Genomic DNA, 18,637 nt, shown 5'->3' on the forward strand with positions numbered 1-18,637 from the left:
AAAAAATTATGAGCAAGTCCTAAAATTAGCACTTTATCTTGAAACAAATGAATTGGCCAGTCTCAAAGATGTACTAAATAGGGCATGGGCAGTGGATTACCAAAAGTCAAAGTTCAACATGCTCCAAATTTGGCCCTTTTGCCCCAAACAACCAGGCAAACCCATGCATGTGGGGTATCACTGTACTGTGTTGATGAAACACATAAGGGTTTGTTGTGTGACGGTGACATATACGAGGAGCTGTAAATTCATACCTAAAGTATAACATGTGTGGGAAAAATACACATAAAATACTACTGCTAACTTTGACAAAGGCTGGTGGTAGAATTAGTGCATGGAAAGAGTTTAAATAGCAGCATTTGAAATACCCTGCCGGGTCTAGTCTTCAAAAATATATGGTTTGATGGGGTAAATCGCATTGGCCAAATTCAAAGATGCCCAAAATAGCACATGTGGGAGGAATTAACAGATTTGGAAAAAATGGTTTTAAATAGCAAAACGCTACTTGTACTTATTGCCCAATAACTTGCACACAAAAAAAAACATAGGGTATTTCTAAACTCAGGACAAATAGTAGAATCTATTAAGCAGGTTTTTTCATTAGCTTTTATAGAGTAAAAGATTTTTTTCCTAAATTTTTCACAATGTATTATACTTTTTTTATAGTAAATAATATGATACAATAATTGTATCTAAAGAAAGTCCTTCTTGTCCTGAAAAAAACTATATATAACTTGTGTGGGTTCAGCAAACGAGAAAGAAGAAAGCTACAACTAAACACGAGCAGCGCAGAGATGTTAAAACAGCCATCTGGACGCTCTAATACACACTGCCCTTCAATATGTGTGATACATAACTGAGTAACTGATACCCCTCTGTGAGGTTATACATCACACCTACTGCAGGTGGAGCACTTTATATGTGCAAGTCAGCAATATGTGAAATACATGCGTCCTGGTAACACGACACATTCCCATAAGGCTAGAAAAGAACCCCATGGTGAAGCCCCTGTGACTCAGGACCCCGGGCACTGGCCTATAAACCACCGCAAATCCTACGCGTAACGTCAAAATGCAGAACAATGACATGTGACAGACAGCCTTATATAACCACCCCCTGACGCAAGCCACCGTGACGTAAGCACGCTCTACGCAAAAATAAAAAAGGAACTTTAGCAATTGCGACTATAGCCTATAGCCTAGTTCTAAACACCACACAGAGCTGTCACTTGAAATGTTGCTACATGTGTATGGCTCAAGTACTGTAATCAGTGTTCAATGATAATTAGTAATTACGTGATAAAAAAAACAGCTGCTGGAGTCTTCATGTCTCGCAACTCTCACATAACTTTCATGTAGGGTAATGTATATACTCATGTATTATGTCTCTTGTGTTTCGAACTCGTTCCAGACGTTCTTCCACATGCTCCGCCTCTTCCTCTTACGATTCCGGCCCATGGGGGGGGGTGCTCGGCTGTCAGCTGACAGGTTCACGTGACCGAGTGTGTATGTGTGAGGATGGCGGAGGTGTTCTAAATCGGCCGACCCTTCTTCTGTCACCGAACCCGGTCATATCAGCAAGTGATTTGGCTGAGAGTGGTGGGAAGGAGACACACTGCTACCGGAGCTGCTACACTGTGCCAAGACCGGGCCCTGGCCGTCCATTCTGCCTGTGAGTATACGCGCGCTGGCGGATACCGTCACGTACCAATGCTAATCTCTGTAACGCGTTTGTTTAGGCCGAACACTGGGCTTTGGACCTGGGTTATTCTATGGGAATCATTTTTCGTGTTTATATAGATAGAATATGCCGTTCTCGTTTGACATCGTAAAGGCTGTGCTGTCATAAATTAGGCTTAAGATACCCGACAAAATGTCATAATATGAATGGAGATTGAGGGATTTTATTTCTCGTTGCCATGGTAATCTATAAATTTGGTGTGGTTTATTGCTTTGGTTGTGGGATTCATTCATTAGTTTCTGATATAGCAGAAATCAGATCTCCCAGCCTTCCTTTACCTGCACCGTCGTTACAGGATTTCATGGCCTGGAACTGTAGTTTGGGGTAGCCGTATTAGTCCAGTGTATAAGAATGCAGAAAAACAGAATGTTGCAGAATCTCGTAATACCTTTTTTTTATTGGACTAACGGTATTTAAAATAATAGACAAGCTTTCGGGAGTCCTCTCTTTATCAAGTCAATGCTTTTGAAAAGTTCGTCTATTATTTTAAATACTTTTAGTCCAATAAAAAGGTATTACAAGATTCTGCATGGCCTGGAATGAAATGCAAGGATCGCATGCAAATTCTACAAGCTCCTTATGTTCTAAACACATTATATAACCTTAATATGCAGGGTATTTGCATCCAATGCCACTAAGTGGTTCCAAACTTTACAGGTTTCATTATTTACTGATTCCTATTTATTTTGTTTGTGTCTATTATTGTTTACTTTTATTTCATCTGTATACTTGAAAATGAGAGAAATCTCAAGGTATTCTTCCTCTGAAAACCCTTATTGTTCCCCTTTTACATACGCTCACCTGAAATCAAGTATAAATTCAAGATGATTCCCCCCCCCTTTTATTTTTCTTCTGGGTGAATCCTTTGATCTGAATGTAAATGTGGCTCAAAAGTGTATCCTTTAACATAAAACTACAAATAATATTGTCAATCCCGCAGTGTTGGTAGAGTTTGCTTCACATGGTCATTGGAATGAAGAACCATCTTTTAATCTACGTGTTTGTGATCTAGCCTTATTTAATTTTTCCACGATGACAAGTGTAATAAGCCGCACTTGGGTCATGATATTTTAATCCTATTTGGAACGTTTTTCTCGTGTAGTCGTCTTTTAGCTGGCTGTATAATTATTGTTTAGGAGACCCTGTTGATAAAGCCACATTCCAGCTGTTTAATATAACAGTAAGTCATTGTAGTGCTTTATTCTCCCAGCGCTCATATGCAAGAGAGGACAATGGGCTTCTTCATTAGTAATCATACCTTATTCTTATTAGCTAGGCCGCCATTGCTGCACTTTTTAACAGGAAGTTGGTCTGTTAAGTTAAAGGGGAACATATTGAAATAAGATAACCACCCAAAAGCCATCTATGGCGTTTTATGTCCCAAACCTTATACCGTATTTGCTCGATTATAAGACGAGGTTTTTTTCAGAGCAAATGCTCTGAAAAATACCCCTCGTCTTATAATCGGGGTCGTCTTCTAATCAGACCTCAAATAGAGGTCTGATTAGGAGACTAAGATCCAGATCCCCCGCACCGCTGCAGGGGACCTGGATCCTCCTGTCGTCGCCCCCCCCCCACACACACACACACACTTACCGGTGCTTCCGGAGGTGGAGTTGGCAGCGGGGGTTTGTATGCGTCCGTCGCAAATACCTTCCCCGACTGTCAGAGATCAGAGTTCAAGAGTTCCTGATCTCTGACAGCCGGGGAAGGTATTTGTGACGGACGCATACAAACCCCCGCTGCCAACTCCACCTCCTTCCGGCTGCCGCGGAATGAGACGTCAACCCGCTGCCCCGGCAATACAGCAGGAAATTGGATGTGTGTGTGTGTGTGTGTGTGTGTGTGTATAGGGCATTTCTGGAATGCCTTACACCCCTATATGCCACTCTGGCACTTAGGGGGTTAAAAGGCATATTATGGGGCAGAGTGGCATATAGGGAGGTATAATGCATTTCAGGAGGCAGAGTGGCGTTAAGGGGGCATTTAATAGAGCACTCTGCCTCCTGAAATGCCTTATACCTCCCTATATGCCACTCTGCCCCATAATATGCCTTTTAACCCCCTAAATGCCAGAGTGGCATATAGGGGTATAAGGCATTTCTGGAGGCAGAGTGCTCTATATAATGCCTTTTAACTCCCTTAATGCCACTCTGCCTCCTGGAATGCCTTATACCTCCCTATATGCCACTCTGCCCCATAATATGCATTTTAACCCCCTAAATGCCAGAATGGGATATAGGGGTATAAGGCATTTCTGGAGGCAGAGTGGCACATAGGGGTCAAAAGGCATACCATGGGGCACAGTGGCATATAGAGGGTTAAAAGGCATATCATGGGCCACAGTGCCATATTGGTGTGGCAAGCCTGGGGGCAGATGTGCGTAACTGGGGGACAGGTTGGAAAATACAAGAAATAAAAACAAAAAAAAAATATTTTTCTCAATCATAGCTTTTATTAAAAAAAATAGTTTACATGAATTATCATTTACTGGTAAAACTTTTTTCCTTTAGGGTCGTCTTATATTCAGGCTTTTTCTTTTTTTCCTAAGTTAATATTCAGATTTTGGGGGGTCGTCTTATAATCAGGGTCGTCTTATAATCGAGCAAATACGGTAGTTTATAGAACATAATCTTTATATAGCACCATTCAGTCAATAAAACAAATAGGCAAATAGAGAATGCATGCAGGGCTCTGACCATTGGACCTTATAATCTAAAGGATGTATGAACGTACTCTTTCTCTATATCAATCATCATAATGTCCTGTTCTCAGCACTCTTAATTCTTTTTATGCCTAACGTGTTCCACCATCCTTTAGTCTCAAAAATCATTACTCTAATTAAAAAACTAGAAGGGCAAAATATTGTGATTAATTTCCTTATGTTGACAGCTGTAAAGGTGACATTTCCCCTTTTAATATTTTCTTTCTTACTTATTGTGATTTTTTTTGCCATTGACATCCTTTAAGGGCATAGCCACGACATTTCGTGCTAATTTCCTATTCACATCCCATGATAGAAAGATGTAAGGGTACCTGTTTGTTGGACGGCTGGATATGCGCAGCCGTACGCTACGCGTTTATGCTCACATAGCATGTGGTCCGGGCGCATCCAGCCGCTAAAATGAAGCTTGTGCTGTTAATGGTTCTATCGCGTCAGCTTGTAGATGAAGTCATTAATGTGATTTTTCTGTACCCCCAACTCATCTGATAAGTGTTTGAAGGTGAAATCTTAAATTTTCTTCTATACAGTAAGTATCACGGTTGAACAATGACCCAGTTTATGTTCCTCAACATCTCCTGATTAGTTATACCCCGCATACATATTGTTTGTTCCAGAGGGCCACATCCATGCTTTACATATTACCCTGTATTGCATGTTGTTTTTTATAATAGTGTTGACTTAAGGGGTTTGGGGTAGTGAGTTTTATATATATATATATATATATATATATATATATATATATATATATATATATATATATATATATATATATATATATATAAAATAAATTAAATTAAAGTGGCGTCCATCACTGGGGTTCCAAGCAATTGTTTATTGATATTTAATTTTTTCCCCTTCATTTTTTTTTAAAGGTGGAAAAGCTATTTTTCTACATCTCCTCCTCCAGATCTGCTTGTGCTGATTACACTGTGATCAGCAAGCAGGGCTCCATGCATATTGAAGCACTCTGAGAGGCTCCGGGTTACTCAGAGTATTTTAATGTGCATTTTTCTATAGTATGGGTGTTATGGACATTAGGCTATACTCGTTTTTCTTGTATGTTTGCATAAAGAAGACATTTATAGGCAAGACCATCAGTTAAATTTTAATCCCTAGCTGTGATTGCCCATTCTTCAAGGTCATCTGATTTTTAACACATTCCTGATTGGTACTATGTTAATTGTTTGGTTAACTAATTTTTTTATCCTGGCTCAGTTGCCTACAACTTCCTTTGACACCCTTTCTTAAATTATATATATATTTTTCATATTTAATAAAATCTACGATTGAGAAAAATGCACTGTTTTTATTTCTTTTTATTTGCACATCTGCCCCAGATATGCCACTCGGACCACTTACCAATGCATCCCCAGACGTGTCCCCCGTGCTTCAGACTCCCTGGTGTCTAGTGGGGGCAGCCGGTGAACGCCTGCGCAATGTGTGTAGACAACCTCTGCTGCTGCCTGGCACTTCCCCCGGGGCTTCTATGACTGAGCAACCGAAGGTCACGTCACGCAGGCGCTCCGTCATAGAAGCCCCGGTGGTAGTTCCGGGTAGCATCAGAGGTTGCACGCAGACATCCATCGGCTGCCAGAGAGGAGGATCCAGGTTCCCTGTAGCGCTGTGGGGGATCTGAATCTTAGTCTTGTAGTCAGACCTCTATTTGAGGTCAGATTATAAAATGACTTCGCATAAAAGATGAAGGTTATTTTTCTCTATTTGCTCTGGGGGAAAAAAAAACATCTTATAATCGAGCAAATACGATATGCAGAGAGGGGAGCCACAACCTAAAAAGGATAAAAGGCATACACATTCAGATTCCGGGGTTGCTGCTAGAATAATGATGACCAATAAATACACAAAACAAAGCAACAATTTGCTAGGTATGCGCCGAGTGCTTGCTTTGTTTTGAGACGTTATACTTTTTCTCGCACCTTACCTGTATGAAGGGGAAACGTTTGCACAATGGCACTGACCTTAAAGGAACCGTTTACTGATGGCCCCGTGAAGAATGAAGAGTAACATGCTCTGTGCGTACTTTATTGCATGTGCTGCAAAAACATGAAAAAGTCACCTAAATAGTTGGGAATTTCTTGCATGCGCGCGAGGAGCTCAACGGATCCCTGCCTGCAGTGTTTGCGGGTCCAGGGCTGCTGCTGACCTACAGAGTATTATTGGAAGGCAAATTAGTAAAGAGTGATGGTTCTGGTGCCTGCGGAGAATGCGTTGGGGAGAAAATCCGCACCTCCAGTGTGATGCAAGAGCAGCTTTATATCTCCACATGTCTTATCTCTGATGTGTTATTCCAGGCAAACAGGCTAAAGTACGTCACCTGTAACCATCACGCTGTCCTTAAAGAGGAAATCCCACAGAAGATGCTTCCCTTTGAGCATTAAATACCGTAACGATGGGGGGGGTATTCGCTGATATCGGATTGTGGATCATTCATCCGCCTCGCCTGTGTCTGTGCGCCGGCTCGAGCCCCCCTTTAAACCCAGCCGGGGAGATGCAGGTTGCCTAACCGTGTATGCCGTAGCGCGGGATTTAAACGCATATTTAATGACCCCTTTTGTTAATTAGCAGAAGTGTCACATTACTATGGTTTAGCACAGCAAGCGTTTGGCATTAATCATTAAAGTTCACACAATGGTCTCTGGCTGGTGTCGCCGTGTTCTCCGATTGATCAAAATCCAAGCGTTTGTAAGAGAAGCTGTTGGAGACGGTTTTTACTCTTGGCTGTTAATAGTACAAACCACATAAATGATATAAACCGAATCAGCGAGACTAATTTTATTTTATCTTTTTTTTTTCTTTTTTTTATAGAAAACAAATCTGCAACTAACACGCGATATTTGTAATCATGACTGAATTCTGGTTGATTTCTGCCCCCGGGGAGAAAACTTGCCAACAAACATGGGAAAAACTAATGGCAGCCACCACAAAGAATAACAACCTGTCCACCAATTCCAAGTTCAACATACCTGACTTAAAGGTGAGTGTGTCTGTACACAGTCTGACGCTACACAACACACAGACGTCCAACGCGGTCCACTCGTTCTAGTTTTATATGCCGAGCTTCAGGACGGGGACATAATACTCCACAGAGACATGCTGCTGCCCGGCACTGAAACAGTTACTGTTTATATAGTCTCCATAGATCCTGCGGGGTCTTATTGACTACCTATAAGCTAAATTGTACAAATACCAACGTGCATTTGAACAGTAGCAGCAGATCGATGCACTGAGGGGCAGATATTAAGGATTGCAGGAGGGGATCAGAGGGAAAGCTGGAAACAAACACAGCTGCGCAAGCTGTCCCGGGGAAGAGACTGACGTGATGCTATGTTTTAAAATTACATGGTATGTAACAATGTGTGTAACGTGTCGCTTTGTAATGTCTGTAGGTTGGCACGCTGGATGTGCTGGTTGGCCTCTCCGATGAGCTAGCGAAACTGGATGCGTTTGTAGAGGGGTAAGTGTCCCCCATTAAAGACCCTTTTATTGAGTGGCATGCAATCTTTACATAGAGAAGCCCGTTTGTTCCAGAGAGTTATCTGCTAGAACGTCGGATATGGTTTAAATAGGAAATACCAGGACCTGTACATTCATTTTAAAAGGTATGCACGTCACCTTGGCCCTCTGATAGACATACCCAGTAAAGGGGAACTGCACCCATTGCCAGATATTGCCCCAGCAAGGTGGGGAAAAGAGCAAACGGCTATACCTCCCAGAAACTCATTGTAACAGCCACTTGTGGAAGGAAAGCCTAATATTAAGTATCAGTGAGGGAATGGAAGCTACTTTGAAGGGGTTCTATCAATGTCCAGAGTATCTTGTCTCCAAAAATGCTTGCTTGGCAGTAGTGTTCATACGGAAGAGGATGACCTGGTTAGCGACAGGTGGTATCCTAGTATAGTCATAACAAAGCAGGCTAGTGGTGAATACTCAACACCGATGTCTAATATGTTTTGGTAAATGCATGCTGTGTGCGTTATTTGGCCCATCTAGTATTTTTTATTATTATTTTAGTGTTTTTTGTTTTGTTTTGTTTGCCTCAAACTTTATTTTCCATACATGCTTACATTCCCCCAATATAGTAATCTCTAAAGGCTAATAATACGGTAATATAGTAACAAGAACTAGTTCTAAATAAATGTGTTTATGAAAAGTGATATATTTTTTCAGTTGTTTACATGAGATAAATCTGCTTAGGAGCGTAACTTACCATGCGGATTTTATCACATGTTCACTTAAGATACTGAACACGTAGCTGTGAAACGTGCCAGGAATTTGCCGGAGGCCTAGAACGTGTACCCTGCGTGGTAATAAAACGATTAGGTATTCACAAACTATACAACCTAGAAAACAGTCTGTCCTTTCTGCAATGTAACACAATAATACATTTCCATACATTAAATAAGCAAAATAATGTATTTCTCTTTCTACAGTAACCGGAAGCTGGTGGCGGTTTTATTAACACAATATATACCGTGTTTCCTGACCTTTTACAGTTTCTTAACCCGAGAATGTCAGTAATTGTTGAATACTGATAGTGAGCTCAGTGCTGTTTACAGATCTCCTTTAAACTTATGTTGACCATACCTCGTGGTCCTGTTTATTCTGCAACAAATTGTGTTAAGACATTTCTAAATGGGCTGTTATTTCTAATGTAAAGATAAGACTTGCACACGCTTCTATAGCAAGCTAATGTTGAAATCTGAGCAATCTGAGCTACTTGATGATGCTGGAACATGTCCTGATAGCTTCTCGTACCCGACTTCTTCCATGGTTAGCTTAGCGAGGTGCCGGCCCGTCGGCACAAGCTTCAGTTGACTGTATTCATAAAGACATGGATGAATCAGTAGGAACGTTCCACTGGCTGGATTGTTCCGCATGGAATGCTTTGTTGCCGGAGCTGTTCTCTATACATGTTTGAGGATGTAAGTCTCTAGAAGTGTTTACTAGAAGGGTTCTGTTTCTATCTGATACTAATAGTCACTGTTACGTTGTTCAGCTTTATTTGCTTTTCTTTATGCAAACGGCCAAAACGGTGTTTAATAATAATTTGTCATGTTGTGATCGGCCATTAATTTGTAGTAAATTACTACAGGCGTTTCTATAGGTTTTAGGATTTATACAAGTAAAGATGTCTTCAACTTTGACCTGGAAGTCACTTTTTTTATAATTTGTCCTCATTCAGTTTATACATTTAAGCATAACAATTTTTCCCCCTCTTAAAGGTACCTAAGCATTTTCTAAGTATACAGCTCATAAATCTTAATTTGGTCTTTATTTTACTTTTATTATAATAACTGTTTCTCCTTTTCCCTAGAACGGTGAAGAAGGTTGCGCAATATATGGCTGATGTCTTGGAGGATAGCAGAGATAAAGTGCAGGAAAACCTATTGGCCAGTGGAGGTAAGATACAAATATTTAAAGCCCTTGTACTATTATATATATGTTCTTGCATGGTATACCGTATTTCCCCAAGTATAGGACGCTCCCTTGTATAAGAAGCACCCCTGTTTTTGGTTTTTGTAGTTATTGTACTGGCTGCCTGGGCATGATATGAGTGTGATTGATGTTGGCTGCTAGCAACTGTTAGCAATCACACTCCTATCATGCCCAGGCAGCCAGTCCATGCACCTCACTTTCAGCCTCCCTGTGCCTCCTACACACGGATCCATGCTAGCATGCATGCATGCATGCATACATACATACATACATACATACATACATACAATTTACTCCCCAACCTTACCTGAACTGCCGATCTTCTGCTGCCGCTCGCCGACTTCCGTGGGGGCCCATGTTTCCCCTCTGCCTTGCTCGACGCGGCTGCGCAGGAACAGGAACTGAGCGGAGTCATGTGGATGCGATGTGCATTCACGTGACTCCACCGGGTTCCTGTGCAGCTGCGGCCGATGAAGGTAAGCAGCAGTAAGATTTTTTTTTTTTTTAAACTACCACCACTGTATAAGACGCACCCAATTTTTAGACCCCAATTTTTTCTAAAAAAGGTGCGTCTTATACATGGGGAAATACGGTATATGGTATATATGTCAGTGTGGCACTCCTTCCCCCAGTAACATGTATGGTAAACGAGGTTCAGACCTGTAACATTGGCCTATGACTAAGCGCGGGTGTTGGATGCGAAACGCATATGGCAGTCACCCACAGGGTGCCGAGTCCCCACGTCTGTCAGCCTGGCAATAAAAATGACAATTCAAGTTGATACGGGTCCGAACGTCTTACTCATTTACAAACATTTCCAAGTGTGTGTCTGAGAAGATGGTTTCTATGTCTGTTACTGTTGTTTTCAAATAAATAGTTAAACGTTTGGCATGACTGTTCCCTTTTCCTAATGCCATCAACATGAAGCATTCCTGAAACCCTTCTGCTAGGGCAGGACATGATAAATCCCAGCGGCCGAGTCGCTCCTAGATTTCTAGATCTGGCTTCTGACTATATGGGGTCCTATTCTATTGATCTATATGGTTGTACCAGGACTTTTATGCTTGAGACAGGATCGTTAAGCAGTTTCCTTCACTTATCCCTGAGGAGATGTGGGCATGACTGTCCAAGCTTCAGATTTGCAGGTTGTTCCATGTTTTAAATGGTTTGAGTTTTGTAGAGGTGTCCTGTGGCTGGGCTGTTTCTAGACCTAATCTATTAGGCTTGTGAACTCAGCTCTTTAACTATTTTTGTCACAGGGAAACCCATGCTGGTTGGTGTGGTATATTCTTTGTTTAATGCATAGTCTGCATCAGAACCTTTGTTTTCTTTTATTACATGTGAATAAAGTCCATCTCAGACTTTTGGAATCGTTAATGACGTAAAACACTTTAAGTTTTGTGTTAATCTGCGACACTCCAGCCACCGTATGCACCGTATGTCGGTGGACAACTGTCCCTTTAATGCATATAACATGTATGTTTGTGCATGTATAGATAATGCTGTGCACTTCGCTCATCTTCTGTCCGTCCTCACGCCACGTTTCGTTCTGTTTCAGTGGATCTGGTCACATACATCACACGGTTCCAGTGGGATATGGCAAAGTATCCAATTAAACAGTCCTTGAAGAATATTTCCGAAATAATAGCAAAAGTAAGATATTTCACAGATCATTCAAATTATGCCGTTATGCTCGGACCCCAGGTGATGAAAACCACTGTAATTGTGCCTCATTTCTGTTAGGCGCTTACAGATTCTCGTGCCTGTACTATAATGCGGGCAAATGGGTCAAGTGGCACTCGAGTAAAGTAGCCTTTAAAGTGCGGTTCCCTGGAGGGCTGTTCCAAGAATGTGTTAAAATAACACTAAAATAGGGGCTTTCCTTCCCCTCGCATTGCGATGGTGCTTCGGAGCTCTGAATCAATTATATATAAATTGGATTAGTAACCACGAAATGATCTTCTGGTTTTGATGAGACCGCTTTTCAAAGGGGGCGGAAACTTTTTTTTTTTCTTTGTTTGAAAGACTTTTGTATAGGGCTGCAACTAACGATTATTTTAATAATCGATTAATCGGCCGATTATTTTTTCGATTAATCGATTAATCGGATAAAAAAAAACAATATGCAAATTTTTCGTTTATTTAAAAGAATTTAATGAACTGGATGTTAAAAAACAACTTAAAATTTACATTAACATTCTTATTTTGTTATGATGTAATAAAAAACAATATTTTCAAAGTACAAGAACCCAAACACAATATTTATGAAACAAAATAACCCCAAACATTCTGAAAAGAGGTGGACTATTACTGTTCAAGAAACTTTGCCCCAGCACTTTGCACCCAGCACTTTGCACCCAGCCCTGGCACTTTGCACCCAGCACTTTGCACCCAGCACTTTGCCCCAGCCCTGGCACTTTGCATCCAGCACTTTGCACCCAGCATTCAGCACTTTGCACCAGCACTTTGCACCCAGCCCTGGCACTTTGCACCCAGCACTGGCACTTTGCACCCAGCACTTTGCACTGTGCCCCTGCACCCAGTCTCTAACTCTGCCCTGCACCCAGCCCTGCCCCCACATTCTGCCCTGCCCCCACACTCACACTCTGCCCTGCACCCACTCTGCCCTGCACCCACACTCACACCCTGCCCTGCATCCCCACCCCCACTCTGCCCTGCACCCAGTCTCCCACTCTGCTCTGCACCCACACTCACACCCTGCATCCCCACCCCCACTCTGCCCTGCACCCAGTCTCCTGCCCTGCACCCCCCACCCCCACTCTGCCCTGCACCCCCACCCCCACTCTGCCCTGCACCCACACTCACGAACCGCTCTGTGCGAATGGAGCCACTCGCACAGAGCGAACCGCTCTGTGCGAATGGAGCCACTCGCACAGAGCGAACCGCTCTGTGCGAATGGAGCCACTCGCACAGAGCGAACCGCTCTGTGCGAATGGAGCCACTCGCACAGAGCGAACCGCTCTGTGCGAATGGAGCCACTCGCACAGAGCGAACCGCTCTGTGCGAATGGAGCCACTCGCACAGAGCGAACCGCTCTGTGCGAGTGGAGCCACTCGCACAGAGCGAACCGCTCTGTGCGAGTGGAGCCACTCGCACAGAGCGAACCGCTCTGTGCGAGTGGCTCCATTCGCACAGAGCGATTCGCTCTGTGCGAGTGGCTCTGTGCGATCCGTGCACATAGACATGAAGAATACTTACCTCCGGAACGCGTCACATCCGTCACGTAGCTAAAAGAAGGCGGAGACTGCAGAGCGTGTAGCAGAAGCGGGGAACGCTCGCGGAGGTAAGTAAAAGGAGCCGAGTGCTCCAACAACGAATTGATCACTCGATTAATCGATAACGGAAATCGTTATCGATGATTTCCGTTATCGATTATTATCGATTTTATCGATTCGTTGTTTCAGCTCTACTTTTGTATTCTATTGTCGAGATAAATGTACAAAAAGTTATGATGCGCTGAATCTTACCATCTCCGTCTTACTTCGCAGGGCGTTACGCAGATTGACAACGATCTAAAAGCAAGAGCCTCCGCGTACAATAATCTCAAAGGAAATCTCCAGAACCTGGAAAGGAAAAACGCGTAAGGATTCGTTTTATTGACATTTATCCCACTATTTTCACTTTTTTCTTGTGGTTAGTAAAGTATTCAAGGATCTTTTTAATGTACAGGATAACAAAACATTATTTTTACATCCCGCACTGTCCACTAATTGGTTATTGACGCAATGTTCTCCTATCTACCACGATAAAGGGGAAAATTGTATTTCTCTTTTTTTACGTACGTTCCAAATGCTCTTTTCTTTTCTTATTATTATTTATCGTTTGCATGTGTGCTGTTGAAAGACCTAACAGGTAAGGACATTTTATCACAGTATTTTAGTGAGCTTTTCTTCTCACAACACCCCCCTCTCATGTTTGTTAGTTGAAATTGTGTGTACAAAACTTCTTTCTTTCCTTCCTTCTTTCTTCTATATATTTTTTTTTCCAACCATGGCTTCATTGTTTCCTTTTGGCGTAATGGTAGCCAGAATGCCTTAGTCATCATCACGTGTGATAGAGCTGGGCTGCTCAGCGCTTAGTGTTTTGTGTTTTTATGCTCTGGTAGAATTTGTAGGATTCGTGTAATTGGCAGAATAAGTCCCCAGAGCGCGCATTAAAGATGGTTGATGAGCCGCGTGCTAAAGACCAGTGGACTGGCGGCTGTGAGATGTAGAATATACTTCTCCTGAAATCTGACCTTGTTCATGGGTTGTTTCATTCATTCACATGTGATTTGTTTGAGGAAGTGACTCACGCTGGTCCAAAGGCATCTTGTTAACCCTTTCCAATACCCTAAAGTAGATATGCGTGGCTGCTTGATATTATAGATGGAGTCCTAGATGATACATTTTAGTGAATATTCATAGAATAAGATAAAGCTTATACGACTCCAGATCTTTGTGTTGCCGTTTAGCGAGCTAACGTATTGAAAGAATAAATAAATCTGTAGGGTTGTTCTATTGGCCTGTTTTTCCATCCCTACAATGAGAAAATACTTGTTTGCTTTTATAAGTCACATTTTATGGCGGTTATTATTAACCTTCCTTCCATTCATTCATTCTGATGTTTTCTTTCCCTGCAGAGGAAGTCTAATAACAAGAAGTTTAGCTGAAATTGTGAAGAAAGAAGACTTCGTACTAGATTCCGAATACTTGATTACACTTCTGGTGGTTGTACCAAAGTAAGTGGTTCTGTTTTATAGGCAACTAAATAGGTAATATTCTTTCAGACAGACCAAAGTTGAATGTATTAATAGTTATAGTATCCACATAAATACATTTGTCCTTTATTGTTTTTATCTATAGGCAAAGCTACAATGACTGGGTTAAACAATACGAAACACTGGCCGAGATGGTGGTTCCACGTTCTAGCATGTAAGTTACTTCAGAAATTATTAACCCCTGTAGTCCCATGGGGTTTTTGGTGCCTTACGTCCCAAAGTATATATATGCTTTCTTTACATTAAGCATCTTTGTTGATGCGTTTTAAGATGCAAGTAACTTATAAAAAGGTTTCCTTCTAAACAAAATATTACATGGCTGCTATTGTGTGTTAGTTTAATTTCAGGAAGTCTTTACGTTTGTTACTTTAATAGCTTTGTCTGAGTGTTTACAACCATCGTTGAAGACGCTCTTTCTGTCTTATGGTAAAATCTTTTAACTTAATGAGCTTTATCCTTGGGCCAATTAATTTAAGATTTGATTTAATAAGTCCCAGTCAAAAAATAATTGCAGTAAAGTGCAAATAAGCACAATTCTACTTTCTTACTTAAAAAATAAAATTATTGACTGGGTACCAAACTGTGTTTTTGGTTTTATTTTTTCCTTTGAAAAAATTTTCTTAACTCTTGACAAGCGGTCCCCCATACCTATGTCATATCCATACCTGAAGCTATTATTTATTTTTTTGTTTTCTATGTAACTTTCCTCTTTAATATTAACTAAATTATTATTGTTAACACTATCTATTTTTAAATTCTAACATTCTTATACAGAAATTACAGAATTTTTAGTTATTCATTTCTTTTTTTCTTTGAATAGTGTTCTGTCTGAGGACCAGGATAGTTATCTCTGCAACGTGACTTTGTTCAGAAAAGCTGTGGATGACTTTCGACACAAAGCCAGAGAGAATAAGTAAGATAATTGGAAATCCGCTGGATGGATAAGTGTACAGTAAGCGGCTATCGCGTGTTTTCAACATACTAACAAACTAACATGCCTTCCTCTTCACTGTAGGTTTGTTGTTCGTGATTTCCAGTATAATGAAGAGGAAATGAAAGCTGATAAGGAAGAAATGAACAGGCTTTCCACCGACAAGAAAAAACAATTTGTAAGAACCTGTATTGGCAATTTTTGGTATTTTTGGTAATTTGATATTTGTTAATATAGTTAACGAACTTTACTGTCAGTCGGTAGTACAACAAGCACACATTTCTGATTACACATTGTGTGCCCATTGGGTTCGCTGTTACTAGCAATGTTAAATGCGGAAAGCGGGGACAAATTTCACTTTGGGCGAACACAATTTCCAGGCTTTCGTAATTCCATTGAGCTCTATTGCGCTCATTCAAAAGGCCTGACTGTATGTAGTCGTACTGAACGTGTAATAAAAGACGCTGTGAGCTGCCTTCCGTCTGTAAACATCAGTATTGCAGCAAAATGTTCCAATTGTTCTGTTGTCCTCAGGGACCTCTGGTTCGATGGCTCAAAGTAAATTTCAGTGAAGCGTTCATTGCTTGGATCCACGTGAAAGCTCTGCGGGTCTTTGTGGAGTCTGTTTTAAGGTATATATATATAAACAATCTATACTGAAAGTGATTTATTTTTCTTGATGAAATAACCAGTATTTACTAACTGGCTGTCTGCTCTGTGCATGTTTCCGTTTGCACTTCAAGTTCCATCATACAGTGAATTTATTGAGGGTCCTTGCCAAGTTTAACTAGTATTTTTTTTTCTTTTCTTTCTACTAAAAGGGATACTTTCTGCCCTTTAATGTATATGATACCCGAGAGGTCCCTTTAGATTTCTATGGTGTTGCTTGACGACTCTGTAGAACTTTAAACAACGTGTATGTATAAGTACTTTTATATGTGATTAGTATGCTCCCTGGGGCTCTGGAGATCATTTGAGATAATAAAATTAATTTAGATAAATTCAAAAGAAGGCGTCTGGTCAGATGAGATCCGGAAGAAGGAATGGAATACTTATGGATACTTTTGAATTGACTTACCGTATTTATCGGCGCATACCACGTACCGGGGTATAACACGCACCCCCGCCCGGACCGGAAGCGAGGGAGACGTGGCTGCAAATTTTTAATCGGCGTATAACACGCAGGTAGGGTTTCTCTTCTTATTTTAGTTATCAAAAGTGCGTGTTATACGCCGATAAATACGGTATATAATTGCGATGTGTAGTGCTGATGACTGATACCTATTGTAAACTCTTTAGCTTCACAAAATCTCACATTATAGTTTCTTTTTTGGCATGTGATATATCTGCTGTATTGTTAGGTATGGCTTGCCAGTAAACTTTCAAGCAATGCTGCTTCAGCCCAGTAAGAAAACCATGAAGAAACTGAGGGAGGTTCTGTACGATCTGTACAAGCACCTGGACAGCAGTGCCGCGTCCATCATTGATGTGAGTAAAAGCTCCCCGCACAATGCACAGTTTCAAAATCATATCCCGGCCGTGTTTCATCTCCGACAAGAATTAGTTGGCCGTAAATCAAGAAAAGGGGATGTCTTATTCAGCAACTCGAAGCTTATTTTTAGGTATTTATTAGGTATCCTTTAAAAGGCCGCTGATATTTGAAAAAAGTTTTGGTTTCTCCTTGTTGGAATCGAAAGAAGGGGACCCCTCTGTTAAATATTTTTTTTACTTTAGTAAGATTAATACCAGAATAGGCAAGAATGTACACAGTGTGGCAGAAGGGTTTTGGTCATTCTACATGGGGGGGACATATAGACTACAATAATGTATATTATCTGTCTATAGAGTCTGGTATATCTGTGCTAGAACCACCAGCATTCTAAGGTTCTTGTATTACATATAATGGTTCATCTGCTGAGCTGTATATTTTTTAGTATAGCTCTTACTGTTTGTGCTGTAAACATTTTTCTCTTTCCAGGCACCAATGGATATTCCGGGGTTAAACCTCAGCCAGCAAGAATACTACCCCTATGTATACTACAAGATTGACTGCAACCTGCTCGATTTTAAGTAAAAGAAACCCCTAGGTGTATCATCCAATCAGAAATGAGTTTGAAGTACAGTGACGCAATTAACCCTGTGCTTGCTTCTCATTCCCCCTTACTGAGTTGATTTCCCTCGTAGTTGTCCTTTGAGACCTTGTTTCTTTTAAAAACAAATATATATAAATATATTGTTGCTTTTAATCAATGATGTATTTAAATGTCCACTGAGCAAATAAGAGTTTATTTATGAAGAGATTTATTTAAGGCCTGCAGTGTCTGAGCATTCGGTTGGCATTGCAGAGCTCGGCTGTTCGACCACTTGGCACAAAGGATTATATGAAACTTCATTCCTCATTCGTATGGTGATCGGCATCGATTCTCCCCGTTAGCACTGCTCGTTTAGGTCTTGTTTACAAGGGGTTATGGTGTAACCGTTTTATACCATTCCATTCACTGTATTTAGTTCATAAAAGGTGTTTCAATGTGAAGTTGTGATGCTAAGTATGTGTAATATTTAACGTTCGTGCTTTCTAAATGTTTCATAAAGATCTTAGAGCGCTGTCAGTATACACAGGATGAATTAAAATATACCTGTGCAAATAATTGTGTGAGTGGAGACCTGTTTACTGACCTAATTATTTATTTTTGGGTACCCCTCCTAATGATTGGGGTGTATAAAATCAAGCACATAGACGGGCATCTGCATAGACTAACAATGGCAGTAAGTACTGAAGAGCTGTGACTTTAAATGTAGCACGGTCATAGTCAGTCCGTGGGATTTCTGCAACTCTTCCAGATGGGTCGCACATCCACATAGGGGAAAAAGATATTTGACCAAAAATAGTGTAACTCTGTATGCAAATAGGGGATTAGCAGTATTGCAGGTAAGTAATGCACTCACATTTCCAAGGACATGAGCTCATCAAAAAAAGATTATTTAATTCTTCATAGCTAAAATATAT

The 18,637-nt window shown here is 41.0% G+C and overlaps 1 protein-coding gene across 1 annotated transcript; it reads left to right on the top strand.

Moving 5' to 3' along the window:
• The first annotated feature begins 1,472 nt into the window (after nucleotides 1–1,472).
• ATP6V1C1 (ATPase H+ transporting V1 subunit C1) lies at nucleotides 1,473–18,278 on the top strand. Its single transcript, XM_053466725.1, has 13 exons — nucleotides 1,473–1,671; nucleotides 7,289–7,457; nucleotides 7,870–7,937; nucleotides 9,798–9,883; nucleotides 11,478–11,572; nucleotides 13,429–13,520; nucleotides 14,562–14,660; nucleotides 14,785–14,853; nucleotides 15,520–15,612; nucleotides 15,715–15,808; nucleotides 16,165–16,262; nucleotides 16,992–17,118; nucleotides 17,609–18,278. The coding sequence occupies exons 2-13, from the start codon at nucleotides 7,326–7,328 to the stop codon at nucleotides 17,702–17,704; spliced, it is 1,149 nt and encodes a 382-aa protein (XP_053322700.1). The 5' UTR covers nucleotides 1,473–1,671; nucleotides 7,289–7,325; the 3' UTR covers nucleotides 17,705–18,278.
• The last annotated feature ends 359 nt before the right edge of the window (nucleotides 18,279–18,637 follow it).

Source organism: Spea bombifrons, chromosome 5, assembly GCF_027358695.1.
Source record: "Spea bombifrons isolate aSpeBom1 chromosome 5, aSpeBom1.2.pri, whole genome shotgun sequence".
In the NCBI taxonomy this organism is placed as follows: Eukaryota; Metazoa; Chordata; class Amphibia; order Anura; family Pelobatidae; genus Spea; species Spea bombifrons.